The following is a 14,737-nucleotide window of genomic DNA, read 5'->3' on the forward strand; positions in this document are numbered from 1 at the left end:
ATGTTTATAACGGACACACTGCTCATTCTCCACAATGTTCTGTTGTGGAGCTGTTCTGTTGTGGAGCACCTCACACACATCTGGTGTGTGAGGTGCAGGTGCAGCAGTTGCGTTGCCTCCTTTTTCTCCGTTGGAATCTTTGGTAATCCGCAGCTTTCACCTCCGTGTGTCGAGATGTGATGACAGGTGCGCAGTCTGGATGAGTTTTATTCACTTCATCAGCAGGTCTCCCTGAAAAAAAACACACAAGCCCATTATGACTTTTAAAATGAGGTCAGTTGCAATGTACTGTCAAAGTCAATCTCCTATGAGTGAGGACAATTATGATATAAATTCAAAAGTAATCGATAAGGAAGTGGAGGAAAGAGACAGTGTTGCTTTAACTGCCCTGAGGCTGTGCCTGTGGCTAACGCTAGCAACCAGCTAACACTGCTAACACCGCAACACGCCAGTAATATAACAGAACTCACCATCTGAAGATGCCGTGAACAGTCCAACATGTGTCGGTGGTGGCGTTGAATGTGATGTTTGGTCGTCTGACAGCTGCTCTCCGGGCCATTCGGCGTCTCTGTAAGCTCACACATCCGGGGTCCGCCGCTGCTTCCAGGTTGGGAATGAGACGTCATCCCTTCGTTCTTTTTTTTACTGGAGCGATCTTGAGAATGACTGTGGCAGTTAATGACACAGCATGACTGCACCATGTTTGTATTTGGAGAAACTCCCCAAACGTTGAAGGCGTCAACGCCTGAAGTTGGGAAAATTGAACTTTGGAAGCGTCAACGCCGAGCGTCATCCAATCACAGACGAGTACTCTGAGCGCTGACGCGGGCCAGAAGCTCGTCAAACTGGGCCTGGGAGAGGCGGAGGCTCACCGGCGGGCCCGCCGCTGGGGTGACGCGCCGCACCGGGGGGCCGACTCGGTGCGACGCCCGGAGCGGGCCCGCTCCGTAGGACCGCTGGGTGAGACCGCGCATCTCGGTCCTGCTGCGGGTCGCCGGGAAGCCGGTCGGAGAGGCGGGGGCGGCCGAAGGTTTGATCCGCGTTGCCCGCCGCCAAAGCCCGACCGGGCCTGGAGGCTGGGCTGCTGGGTCGGGGGAATAGCCCAGCGCGTGCTGGGCGGGGGGCCCCGTGGCGGGTCCAGGGTTCGTGTGTGCTCTGCTTCTCTCCCTGCTTCTCTGCTTCTCTCCCTGCTTCTCTGCTTCTCTCCCTGCTTCTCTGCTTCTCTCCCTGCTTCTCTGCTTCTCTCCTGCTTCTCGGCTTCTCTGACACCTCCGTGCTGGAGCCGCTCACTGCAGCTGGCTCACATTTCGCCGAATTCATCCGAACAAAATCATAAACAGTTGGTATTCGGACAAACGACACAATCGGGGTCTAAACGACCACTTTGTCGGCTAATTTAAAAAAACCCGACAAAGTTATACATTTGAAGAGTTTAGAGCTAAAGTGATTTATGCACCGATCCCGCCATTGTCAACATGAAGACAGGACAGAAGCTCCTCCCACTCCCGCCACTGAGCTGCCGCGCGTCGCGAGCGTTGCAAGCTTCGTGTGTAATTTGAACATGCGTCGAATTCCACACTTTACTCGCTTCAGCTTTGAGGCGTCAGTGACGCCCGTGACGCTTGCAACGCGTTCGGTGTGAACCTTAAACCTTAAAGCAAAATCACACACACATTTTACCCATACATATGGACAACTTGCGTTTGTAAGTGACAGAGATGGTGTTGATGAGATAAGATGGAGGATGGAAGAATAAAAATACAGATCAAAATGGCGGCCAGCTGAAGACTACAATCAGAATGGCGGAGGGAATGCACGGAGCCCCCTGGGGGACATACTGTATATGTTGGTTTTTTCCTCTGTGTTTCACTTTGTCTTCTTTGAGTTTGTATTTTTTTTTAGAGCTGGGCAACGATTAAATTTTTTAATCCCGATTAATCGCACTCCAATCCTGGAGTTAATCATGATTAATCACGATTAAAATGGCTCATTTGAAGTCTGCTGATTCCATTCAAAATGTGTGTGTGTTACGTAAATAATTTTACAATTCATCAAATATGATTTATAATAGCTTAAAATACCAAGTCTTTACCAAGATTGCCCCCCAACACACACACACACACACCACCAATAACAGAGCAGATGAAAAATAGAAGTTTCTTTTGAGCGCTCACTTCCTCAAATTTCACCCTATCTCTAAGGCTACGTTCACACTGCAGGCTGAAGTGACCCAAATCCGATTTTTTTGCCCCTATGCGACCTGTATCGGATCTTTTCCTGACAGTCTGAACGACACAGATCCGATTTTTTTCAAATGCGACCCAGGCCACTTGGATATGTGGTCCTAAATCCGATACGTATCGGATCTTTTGCCATGCGACTTCAGTCTGAACGGCCAGGTCGCATTTATCCGACCTGCACGTCACGATGTTGGGCGCTGAAGACGTGTGTCTTACCGTGAGTGTTAAAAAAAGGCGCTCGCAGACGCACATTAAGGGAGTTCTTGTCATCCGAAAAATATTATTGAACTCCGTATCATTAAAGCCTCTCATCACTGTCCCCCCACTCCTGACTGCGTTTCTCTGTTGCTGCCACTGCCCCACAAAACGCCATGGCCAAAAACTTGGCCCTCTTCCTTCTCATTCGCTAAATTCTGTAGCGCCAGGACAACGGGGAGGAAAAATAATAATATCCACACGCGCGCTCTCCCTCTCTCTCTCCCTCCCTGTCTCTCTCTCTCTCTCTCTCTCACACACACACACACAGAAGGAGCTCGGCGCGGCTGATTAGAAGCGCAGCACTGAAATGATTGCTCACTATTCAATTGTAAGAATACGCGTTTGATCAGTTCTTAAATAAATCATCGACGCTTGAAAAGCTACAGATTCTGTATGTTGTTTGTGAGTTCAGCAAACACTGAAGCGCGCTGCTGCGTGACGTCGTTCTGTCCTCTTCTGCGCATGCGGGACACTTCTGGGTGGTATTCCGTTCAGACGGGAGATCACATACAAGTCGCATTTTAATGAAAATGTGAACGAACTCGCAAAAAAATCGGATTTCACAAAAAAATCCGAATTGAGCATTAAGCCCTGCAGTGTGAACGTAGCCTAAGACAGCCGAAATTCAGTCACGCCGAATTTTGCCTCATACTTACCTTTATTAAACCAGATTGTGTGTTGAAGGAAAATGTACTTTGTTTTGCGTGTTTTCAGCACCTTAAAAACACCCAGCTGGCCGAAACGCTGCACCGACAAAACACGCGATTTAAGTTTCACTTTCATTTTCTTCGTATTTGCGCTCCTTATTTCAGTTTGTGCCTCATACCAGCCTTTTCCTCGTGATTTTTCTGATAATTCGGCAAAGTTCAATATGGCAAATAATGAGGAATGGACCGCGTTTCCCCGCTAAAAGCACGTGCGCTCAGCTGGAGCATGGTGTGACTCTCTGGCTCCAACCCAGTCTCACGGCAATTCGTGCTATGAGTCACGTAAATTAATCTATTGCATCGTGTCCGGGAGCATGATTTGCACTTTTTTTCGTGTCCCACGTCACTCTTTTTAAACTAATACATTTCAATGGGAGTCGCCTGGCCACGCCCCCCTCGCGATTAAACGAGACATAAACTATTGTTTCTTTTATCCGGACACTCAAATAATATCCAGCATTACTGTTATTGCCCTGTCCATGCTGAACGTAATTTTAAAGATGTGTGCACCCACATAGCTGAACAGGAAAATGCTGGAAACATCGCAATAGTATCCACTCAAATATAAAAGGGGAGAAAAAAATTATCCACTCTCTGTATGGTCGAAATACATATTGGCGATCTACGTGGTTACATTCTCAGTTCAAATGTGTTCAATAGTGAGCAAAGCGACATAACAAAGCGACTGTGACCGGGGAGGAACGGACATGCAGCGCAGGAGGCACCTACGACTGGTTACCGGCTGCCGACAGCTCAGCCGCGGGCAGCCGGTAACCTGGCAGAGGAAGCCGACATAACAGGACCGACACGTTAGATGGAATTCAACCATTGACGTAAACCACATGTGTCAAACTCAAGGCCCGCGGGTCAAATGTGGCCGTAGGTGTTCTCAGTGTCATTAATCTGCATGGTATCAGTGAACAAGACAAAAGCTGAGAAGCTACATGGTGGCTACGGCGGTTGTCTGCTATGAGGCCCTAATAAGGGTTTTGCTCTCCCCAGGCAGCGCCTGTCCCAGTGGGTTGTGGACGCCATTCGCCATTCCTATCAGACCGCAGGCCGGCCTCTGCCCCAGGGTGTGCAGTGCCATTCCACCAGGGCGGTGTCCACGTCATGGGTCGCCCTGAAGGGGGTGCCCTTGGATGGACTATGTGCTGCCGCTGTCTGGGTGATGCCTGGCATCTTCTCCAGGTTCTACGGATTGGGCGTTGTGCCTCCGTGTCCATTGTGGGTGGTACTGGGCCCTGCAGAGGCTTCTCAGCAAGGTTGGTCTCTGGGATTGTCACAGTGTCTATTAGTGCTGGGAAAATATGCTCATGGTGCTCATAATTGCCATGGTGCCAATTCAACATAAATTGAAATTCTTCAAATCTGACAATTTTTGTGTTTTGTTTATTTAGTTGTTTTAGTCACAGACCACGTGAAAAAGTTTGATGATGTCTGCAGACTATATCAGGAGTCATATTCCCCCCCAAAATACACATCACACCTGAATGTAATTTAACTTTGAACTTCTTTTCAAAAACTTTGCACATAAAAGAATCAAAAACAAAAGCAAAACAATGTCGTTTTCTCAAAACTCAGCCATTTCATCCTCATGTCTTCTTATAATATAGTACAGACGAGCACAGTTTAAACCACAAAATCAACACAATAAAAAAACAAAACGCAGACATAAACAAAAGTGGCTTCATGATAATACCGCTAAACTAATAGATCTAAAAGTTGACAAGAAGTTTCAAACTAAAAATGGACAAGATGTACATAACTAGCAAAAACTAGAACCATAATAATAAAAAAAGAATAATAACAGTACTCAAGGTGTAATTGGTCATAAAATACATTCATTAAAATGAATTCAGAGTAAACTTCTTTCTGGCAAGAGAAATATTTTCCCATAAAGCCCTTTATCTGCACAAAACTAACAGGACACTTAAATGAACACACTCCTTCATAAAGTGAACTTCAACCCTCTTTTCGAAGCCTGTGAAAGATAGTTCCTTTCCAAGTAAAAAACCCAAAATGTGTCCATACTTTTGGTTTTAAAACACGATTGTGGGTTTTATCTCTGTACATGTTTTGAAGTTCTCTGCTATTCTGCCCTCGCAACATGTTTCCAGCTTTGTTCAGCTGAACAGATAGTTAACAAGATGGAAGGACAAAAGATTCAGAAGTTTTGTTGAGGAATGAGGTTTCTTCTTTTCCACTCTTTTCTTTCTCAGTTTTATTTCTTTACACTTTTTTACACTTTAAGATTTATGTATGACTAAAAAAGAAGAAAATAATATAGCATTACAAAGTATAATGTCTGTTGTTTTTGACATAATGAAAAATATAACATTCAAAGTCTTGACAACCACATCAAACATGCTTCATATGACTAAACAGATGTAGACAAAGCCTATCATTAACTTGAGCCGTAGCGCTGAAGCCCTCTGCTGGATAGATAAAGCACTACACTGGTAAAATGAAATACATCACCCAAACATAACTCAGCCATAAAAAACGACAACAACGGACGTGCCGGGATGCATAACAAAGGTAAAAAAAAAACAATTCAACATTAGTGTATAATCACTTACAAAACTCTGACCAAGTTTTCAAGAGAAGCCAATTCATAGTGATTTTCCTTGTGCTGCTGCGCGACTGCTCTATCAGTGAAACTGGTCCGACTAGGAACTAAAACTTAAGTTCCGCCAGGCGGTACATCTGCCATTCTCCACTTTCTCTTGGAAATGTTTTCCCTCAAACAGATACGATGTCACTACTTGAAGGAGAAAGGCCATTTTACACCGGATGCACAGCAGAACATGATGTCACTCAGTCATAGCTGGAAAAAACACTTTAGCCTCCTCCTGCAGCACAGCACCATCCCGGCTGATCCCACCCTCCTAGAGGCTGCAAACGCTGCCCCCCCAGCGACGCCTGCTGCACAGACCCTATAACACCTGGGGAAGTGATGGCTGCTCTGAAGAAACTGAACATCAGGAAAGCCCTCGGCATCCGTGCCATCACTGGTGAGATGCTCAAAGCCAGCGGTGATGGCATGGTGGAATGGCTAATCCACCTATTCAATCAGGTGTGGGAAACAGAGCAGCTGCACACCGACTGGACCAGAGGGGTCATCCTGCCCTTCTGGAAACGCAAAGGTGATCGACTTGTCTGTGGAAACCATAGAGGCATCACCCTGCTCTCCATCCTTGGCAAGGTCTTCACCAGGATCTTGCTTAATCGTGCCCTTCCAGCGATCAGAAGCCGCCGCCGTCCCCAGCAGGCTGGCTTTATGCCCAATCGCTCCACAATCAACCACATCTCTGTCGTACGTCTGCTGATAGAGAAGACCTGTGAATTCCGTAAAGACCGCCATCTGTATATTGGATTTATTGATCTGAAGGCCGCCTTTGACACCGTCTGCCATTCCTCACTGTGGAACATCCTCCAAACCCTCGGAGCACCACCCAAGATTATCGCTCTGTTCAAGCTGCTCTACAGCAATGCAGAGAGCTGTGTCCATATTAACAGTACTGACTCCAACTGGTTTACCATCTCCAGTGGCGTTCGCCAGGGCTGTGTGGCTGCTCCTGATCTTTTTAACTGCATCATCGACCATCTGATGTCCAAGGTCTGCGAGCGCGTCCCTGGAGTGTCCTTCGGCAACTACCACCTGACTGACCTAGAATACGCTGACGATACCATCCTGCTCAGCACAACCTACAGTCAGCTGAGAGGCTCTGGGCATTTACAGTAAGGAGGCAGCACAGCTTGGCCTCCAAGTGAGCTGGACTAAAACCAAGTTCATGCATGTCGGTGATGGGCCAGATCCTCCTCCCATGCAAATTGGGAGCGACGTCGTAGAGCCTGTCAAGAACTTCGTGTACCTGGGGTCCATGGTGACAGACAGCGGGGACCTAAAACCAGAGATTGACCGCAGACGAGCCCTGGCAGCAGCTGCTTTGAAGTCTCTCTGGAAACCACTCTGGTGGCACCAGACCATCTCACGCACGACGAAGCTCCGGATTTCCAAATTAGCCGTACTCTCCATTAGGGCTGAACAATATATCGTGATCATATCGATATCGGGATATGAACATTCAGGACATTAGTTTCTCAAAATCAACGACATCAAGATTTCCCCTGCTTGCCCTGCATGTAAGCTTGCCCATGCACAGGTAAGGCCAGCCAACCACAAACCTCGTTTACTGGTTGACAGCTGATGGCAGAGGGCGGTTGCAGAATCTGCACAAACGAGTTTGGTGGTAGTGGCAGTGAGTTCTCATAAATAAAACTACATTTTTTTTACATCTTTTTGTATTAGGATGTTTTTATTTTTCGGAAAAATGCTCAACTTTCACTGAATCCATTGTAATATATCGTATCGATATCGAGATATCTGGCATGGATATCAAGACATGAAATTTTGCCCATATCGTTCAGCCCTACTCTCCATCCTGCTATATGGCTCAGAAACGTGGCCCCTCAACAACACTCTGGCCACACGAATCAACGGCTTTGATAGCAGGGCTCTGAGAACCATTGAGAACATCAGGTGGCCCCAGCGAGTTTCCAATGAAGTGCTTAGAGCCCGCAAAGGCCAGCCCCGAGCATCTTCCTTGGTCGCACAATGCCGCACCCGCTGGCTGGGCCATGTCCTTCATCTACCCCCAGAACAACTGACACAAGATATTCTCCAGTTTGATCCAAAGGCCACAGGCTGGAGGCGACGTTGAGGGAAACCCCGCACCCGATGACTCGATGTCGTTGCGGGTGACCTCCAACAACATGGAGTTGCTGTGGAGGATGCAGAGCAGGTGGCACAAGAGCGCCAGCAATGGAAAAATCTGGTTCACCTGGTTGGCTCAACGCACCGGGACAGGATACCCTGACCCTCACTGGAGCACTAAGTAAGTAAGTAAGTAGTCAAAGCTACAAGCATAGACATATGGCTACAAGAATCAGCCTCCATACGGCTGTAATTCCATCGAATCAGAGTGGATCCGGAGCTCCGCAGTGGAGGTTTGAAATCTCCACCAGATGCAAATGTGTTGCAGAGTGCAAGGGGGAATTTTTATTTTGGATCAACATCCAGTCGTCTGTGGCTTTACAAGTCCTTCGTCTGATGTCCAATCCCTTGCATGTTGGCTGCAGTATGCAGAGAAAAGAGATCTGCTGTCAGATCACTTGCGGCTCTGTTGCAGCTGTGGAGTGCGTCAACTCACAAGTTAAATGCTTCCAGAGGACAAAAAGCATTAATCACAATGGGGTCTAATGCTATTTGACATATACACATCTATGTCCAAACACTGACTGCTTGTAGCTACTGCTGCGTGACATAATAGTTCTGCTGTGGATCCGTTCCAGAAATGGACTGAGGAGAAAACATTTCACCCTCCCCTGCACAAAAGCTGGAACGTTTTTTCAACCCAGCTTCAAAACAATTAAACAAAAGTCTATTTGAAAATCACTAAGAAAACATCCCAATACCAAAGTGACTCAACTTTATCCCACCCCAAATGTCAAAATCAATTATTAATGAGTTTTCATATGGTTCTCCAACAACTTTGGACCACAACATCTTTTCCCACATGATTCACAAGAATACGGCTTCTCACCAGTGTGAGTTCTCATGTGACTCTTCAAAGAACTCGGTGTAACTAAACTTTTCCCACATGTTTCTCGCCAGTGTGAGTTCTCATGTGAATCTTCAAATAACTCAGTTTACGGAAACCTTTGCCACATGATTCACAAGAATACGGCTTCTCACCAGTGTGAGTTCTCATGTGAATCTTCAAATTACTCTGTCTATGGAAACCTTTGCCACATGATTCACAAGAATACGGCTTCTCAGCAGTGTGAGTTCTCATGTGACTCTTCAAAGAACTCAGTGCAACTAAATTTTTCCCACATGTTTCACAAGAATATAACTTCTCACCAGTGTGAGTTCTCATGTGAATCTTCAAATTACTCTGTCTATGGAAACCTTTGCCACATGATACACAGGAATATGGCTTCTCACCAGTGTGAGTTCTCATGTGAATTTTCAAATAGCACTGATAGCCAAAGCTTTTGGCACATGTTTGACAAGAATATGGCTTCTCACCAGTGTGAGTTCTCATGTGACGTGTCAAATGACCATTTTTAACAAAACTTTTCCCACATGATTCACAAGAATATGGCTTCTCACCAGTGTGAGTTCTCATGTGACTCCTCAAAGAACTCAGTGTAACTAAACTTTTCCCACATGTTTCACAACAATATAACTTCTCACCAGTGTGAGTTCTCAAGTGAATCTTCAAATGACTTCGTTTACGGAAACCTTTGCCACATGATTCACAAGAATACGGCTTCTCCCCAGTGTGAGTTCTCATGTGAATCGTTAAATCAATCTTATTTTTGAAACTTTTCCCACATGTTTCACAAGAATACGGCTTCTCATCAGTGTGAGTTCTCATGTGAATCTTCAAATAACACTGATAGTCAAAGCTTTTGGCACATGTTTCACAAGAATATGGCTTCTCACCAGTGTGAGTTCTCATGTGACGTGTCAAATTACTATTTTCAACAAAACTTTTCCCACATATTTCACAAGAATATGGCTTCTCACCAGTGTGAATTCTCATGTGACTCTTCAAATAACTCCGTGTACTGAAACCTTTGCCACATGATTCACAAGAATATGGCTTCTCACCAGTGTGAGTTTTCATGTGACGTGTCAAATTACTATTTTCAACAAAACTTTTCCCACATATTTCACAAGAATATGGCTTCTCACCAGTGTGAGTTTTCATATGAATCTTTAAATAACTCTGCTTGGAAAAGCTTCGGTCACTTTGCTCCTCAACAGAGGGAACCTTGAAGGAATCACTTTCAAACTTCACAATAACTCGCTCTCCCTTCTGGCTGGTACAAACTTCCATGTGCTCCTCAATCAGTGGAGGTTCTGGTTCCTCCTGCTCCTCTTTGAACTGTAGAAGTCCTGGTTCTTCATCTTCCTCTTTGATCAGTGGAGGTACTGATTCCACCTGACCTTCCTCTTTGAAGAGCTGCTCCTCACTGCAGTCATGGTGCTGTAGGAGCTCTGTGGCGACAAAAGAAAAACACTATAAAGTATTAGATACATTCCATCTACACTTTCAGTTAAAAAAAAAAAAAAAAAACTACAAATCAAGCGGACAAGCAGTCGAAAGTCCAGTCCTTCATTAAGCCTATTTCATGCTATCTGTCTCCGTGTTGTGCATTGATTGCTGTTAAAATCATCATCAATTCCTGTCCACTGGGGTCGGCGTGCAGCCCAAACTTTGTGACTGCGTTACACGTACATGCCAGTATACACATGCGCCAGAGCGCCACAGCAAACAAACCACGTTGGACGCATCTTTGAAAAGTGACTGTGTGAAGTCGTCAGGCTGTAGCTCCGTCTGCAAAGACACCCAGAGAGTAGGGGTGGGCGATATGGCCTAAAATTTATATCACGGTATAATTTGAAATTTACGCAGTATAAGGTATATATCACGGTATAATTTGATATATTAACGTCAGCATAACAGTCAATGGTTACCATAGCATATGGTGAAAGCATGGAAGCAGAAAGTAGTTTTTAAACCATTAAATAACATATGTCAAGTTACTTTGAATCAAAACCATGTCCAGATTATAGGTCAGGGGTCGGCAAATTGATTTGGCGTCGGGCCAATTTTTTTTGACTGATCCACGTACGTCGGTGGCTAACAGCTAAGCTAACAGCTGACTGAGACACCGGTAGCGTCTATCAGCAGGCAACTTTTACGAAGCGTCCCTGAAGGCAGCAGCAGCTGCAAGGCTCAGGTTGTTCACTGAATCAGAGGATTTCAAGGTGTTTCACAGGTAATGAAGGCGGTTTAGGAGGAGCCGGATACTTACAGGTTAATGGACGGTGTTACTGCCTCCGTGAAGCAGCTGCCTCAGATTCTCAAAATCATCTGGCGGGCCAGATATTATTGTTCGGCCGGTGGACCGCCAGTTACAGATCGCTGTTATAGATGTTGCACCAATCTTTTTCACAAGCTCTTCCTCTGTCTGTTCACTGCTCGCCGCCATTGCTGTTGTGTATTACCTCTTTGGGGAACCGTGCATCTAAAAAGTTGCATTACTGCCACCTAGGCCTGGGCGATATATCGAAAATTTATCGTTACCCAAGTTTACCAAAGTTTACTACGATGTCAGCACTAGATGGAATAGTACGAATTACACGGTGGAGAGACTCCTGGATCAGTCACTGACACTCTCTCAGACCCTGAGGTAACAACAAGAGGCAGGCAATACTTGGACATGAAGCCAGAGCAGTGAGTGCTGCTTGAAGAGCTGCTGAAAGGGTTGGTGCCTTTTAAATGTGCAACTGTTTACCTCAGTGGACATGAGTATGGTCGTGCTTCATGTCTTCCACAGCTGGTCAAAGGGCTGTAATGGTCCACACAGCAAACCACGTTTGAGACAAGCTCAGGAGAAGCCTTTGGAGCCATTATAGGAAAAGGAATATGTGAAAGAGGGGAGAATCTTAACACTGTCTGCAGAGAAGGACAACACACTCCCAAGATTCAGAAAAGCTTAAGTTTATCTCAGCTGAAGAAGGCACAAGGACGCAAAGGACAGTTGAGTTCTTGTTGTCAAAGCAGGAAAGGACCCCGGCAGAGAGAATCTTCTCAGCAGCAGGAAATATCTGCTCCCAGAAGAGAGCAAGCCTGACACAACGCCATGTGGATATGGATATGTTGGGGGGCAGGGCTCGACATTATAAATGGCCCGGTGGCCCGGGAGCACTTTTAAAACCGTCCGGGCCAGTAGAATGCGAAATGCGGGCCAGTGAAAAATAATGCCTTGAAAATAAATAAATAAATCATTTCACATTAATTCCCAATGGTACTGTGACATAAACATAGCGTTACGTGATTCCAATCAAAGACGAGGTATTATTCCTTCTGTGCGCAGCAGCTGCTGTCACACACAGCAGCGCCGACTCGCTCCCGTGGTACGTGAACGCGCGCCGCTCGCGCGCCTGGCGTTCACAGTCAGCGGTGCATCGCAGGAGGAGAAGAAGAGCAGAAGACGACGACACAAGTTCCACCTTATAACGATAAAAAAAAAAAAAGAAAAAAAAGTTTCCTAAACCCCCAGGTTCCGGCCAAGCGCCTGGCAGAAAAGCCAAAGAAAAAAACAGAAAGTCGGAGGAGGAGGAGGAGGAGGAGGAGGAGGAGGAGGAAGGAGAGTTACAGAAAGATTAACGTCAGTGTGCGAACTACACCGTGGCTGTCAGGGGGGCCTCAATTATTGGGGGTGGGGGGTGCGCGTGCATCGGTGTGAATACGTCTGCTTTCAGTGACATTTAAGGCATAGCGCCCCCACGCTTCAATGGTGAGGACAAGTACTGCATGTAGGCCGGCATCTTTATTAAAGTGAAACAGTGATGCGCAAATCATACATTAATATTGGCCTTATTCTGCATATGATCCATGATGATGATCATACAAAAATAACAATAATAAAATAAAGGAAATACATGGGGGAAACAACATTTTCCCAATATTTAGGGCCCCCTCCAAAATTTCACAAATCATGTTTTCAGGGGGGCTCATGTCTCATCAAGGGGGGCTGAGACCCCCCTGGCCCCCCCGTAGTTCACACCCTGGTTAACGTGCATGATTAGAAGTATATGATAACACATTGTTGGGGAAAAAGGAGTCTGTCATATGATGGTGCGGATTAGCATGGACACAACGTGTGGCGTTCGTGACGCAGTGATCTTTTAGATCGGTGCTTTCAGCATCTGAGCAGAACAGTTTGTTATCATACACCTCAGTCTCTATATCAGCCTGTCCTGTCCTCTGTATAAGCTGCAGCAGAATGGATCAAGATTACCTATGATATTAGAATATCATAGATGTATTTTATTTACATTTGCATAGTGCCATCCACACTGAGCACTAACTACAAAAATTATTGTTTTAAAGTAGTTTTAAGTCAAGTGGGTGGTACCTCTGAGTGCACATACTGTTCTACTGACAGCGCTGCAGGTCTTCATCTTCCCATCCAACCACCAGACCCACTCCAATACCAATACAAAGCCTTCCCCAACAACGTATCATTATTGTTTTGTGTTTTCCAACATTTTTAGGAAGTTAACCAACCTGTCGATAAGAGGAAACACTGAGAGACGATGGGGGGATTTTTTTTTCTTTTCCCAAGTCATATAACAACCTCCGTCCACGGACACGGACGGACTGTCAGGATGCGGACTCCAAACTCTCCGCCTGACTCGGCTCGCTACAGAGCTCAGAAACTTAGAATAATTTCTGCTCCGTTTATGAGCGCCTCCCCTGGGGCTGCGCGCTCTGATCTGGCGGTCTGCCTCCGATCTCCACGGAGCTCAAACACGCTCTGTCTTAACAACAGTCACTTCATAACAGCAAAAAACAAAGATTGATTTTGATAAATACCTTCGTAAAGTTTCTCCATTTACACAAACTACCGCCGGAAATTTAGCGCTGCCTCAATACGAGAGAAGTCATTGAAGTGATTAGCACACCGCTAGAAACCAATCAGATGCTTTGTCCAAAGTGTGAAACACTTAAGGCCCGCCCGACTCGCTCTGATTGGCTAAAACTCCTTAACATTGACAACCACGGGTAGTTAGAACTGTCACCTAATGAGTGGTTACAGAGAAGAAGAAAAAAAAACAAACAAACAAATATCTCTACGCTGGGTTTCGGGCAGTGTTAATTTTGTCAACGAAAACTTAAACGAAAACTATTCGTTGACGACCCTTTATTCCGTGACTAATTTGTGACGAGAACGTAAATTTAATAAGGAATGACAACAAAAACTAAAACTAAATCTCTGAACATCATGAACTGACGAGTAAAAATGTGACGAAAAAGCTGACGCTGGCCGCCGGACGCCGGACAAGCTGGGTTATTACAACCATCCTCACGCCGGGCTCACTGGCTCCGGTCCGGCTCCGTTCTGTCTCCAATACAGAGACGCAGCACCGCAGCAGCACTGTTGTTTGTTGTGCTTCTCTTCCTCTTCTTCTTCTGTGATGTTTTAAGGCAGCTTGCATCCCGTTGGTTGCATTACCGCCACTTGCTGGTCATTATGATTGGAGCTTTTTTCTTGCAGGCTGTCATTTGTTGTAAGAATTTACAGAAAGAATCTGAAGTTCATATATTTAATTTTTTTCCAACAAGCCATAGATTTTCGTATTTATGATACAAGAGTTATATGATACATTCTAAATTTAAATATCTAAACATAATTAAAGATATGCTTACAGTGGAGTTTTTACAACCGTGACAAATATCCTTTTGCACTTCTGCTGCTGTGGTTTTATGTTGTGTTGTTTTTATGTTGATGTTTATGTTGATGTAGCACTTTGCACTTTACCCAAGACAAATTTCCTACTGGGACAATAAAGTTATCTATCTATCTATCTATATAATTTACTACAGTACAACAAAACTGTCAAATTTCATCAAGACTAAAATTAAGACTAAAACTAAAACT

The 14,737-nt window shown here is 45.3% G+C and overlaps 1 protein-coding gene across 1 annotated transcript; it reads right to left on the minus strand.

Moving 5' to 3' along the window:
• Positions 1 to 8,856: 8,856 nt before the first annotated feature.
• On the minus strand, positions 8,857 to 10,119 carry LOC115386173 (gastrula zinc finger protein XlCGF17.1-like). Its single transcript, XM_030088395.1, has 2 exons — positions 9,655 to 10,119; positions 8,857 to 9,402 (listed from the first exon to the last, which is right to left on the minus strand). Exons 1-2 carry the CDS (start codon positions 10,117 to 10,119, stop codon positions 8,857 to 8,859), a joined length of 1,011 nt encoding a protein of 336 aa, XP_029944255.1.
• Positions 10,120 to 14,737: the final 4,618 nt, after the last annotated feature.

The sequence above is a fragment of the Salarias fasciatus genome, chromosome 3, assembly GCF_902148845.1.
Source record: "Salarias fasciatus chromosome 3, fSalaFa1.1, whole genome shotgun sequence".
NCBI classification, from domain to species: domain Eukaryota; kingdom Metazoa; phylum Chordata; class Actinopteri; order Blenniiformes; family Blenniidae; genus Salarias; species Salarias fasciatus.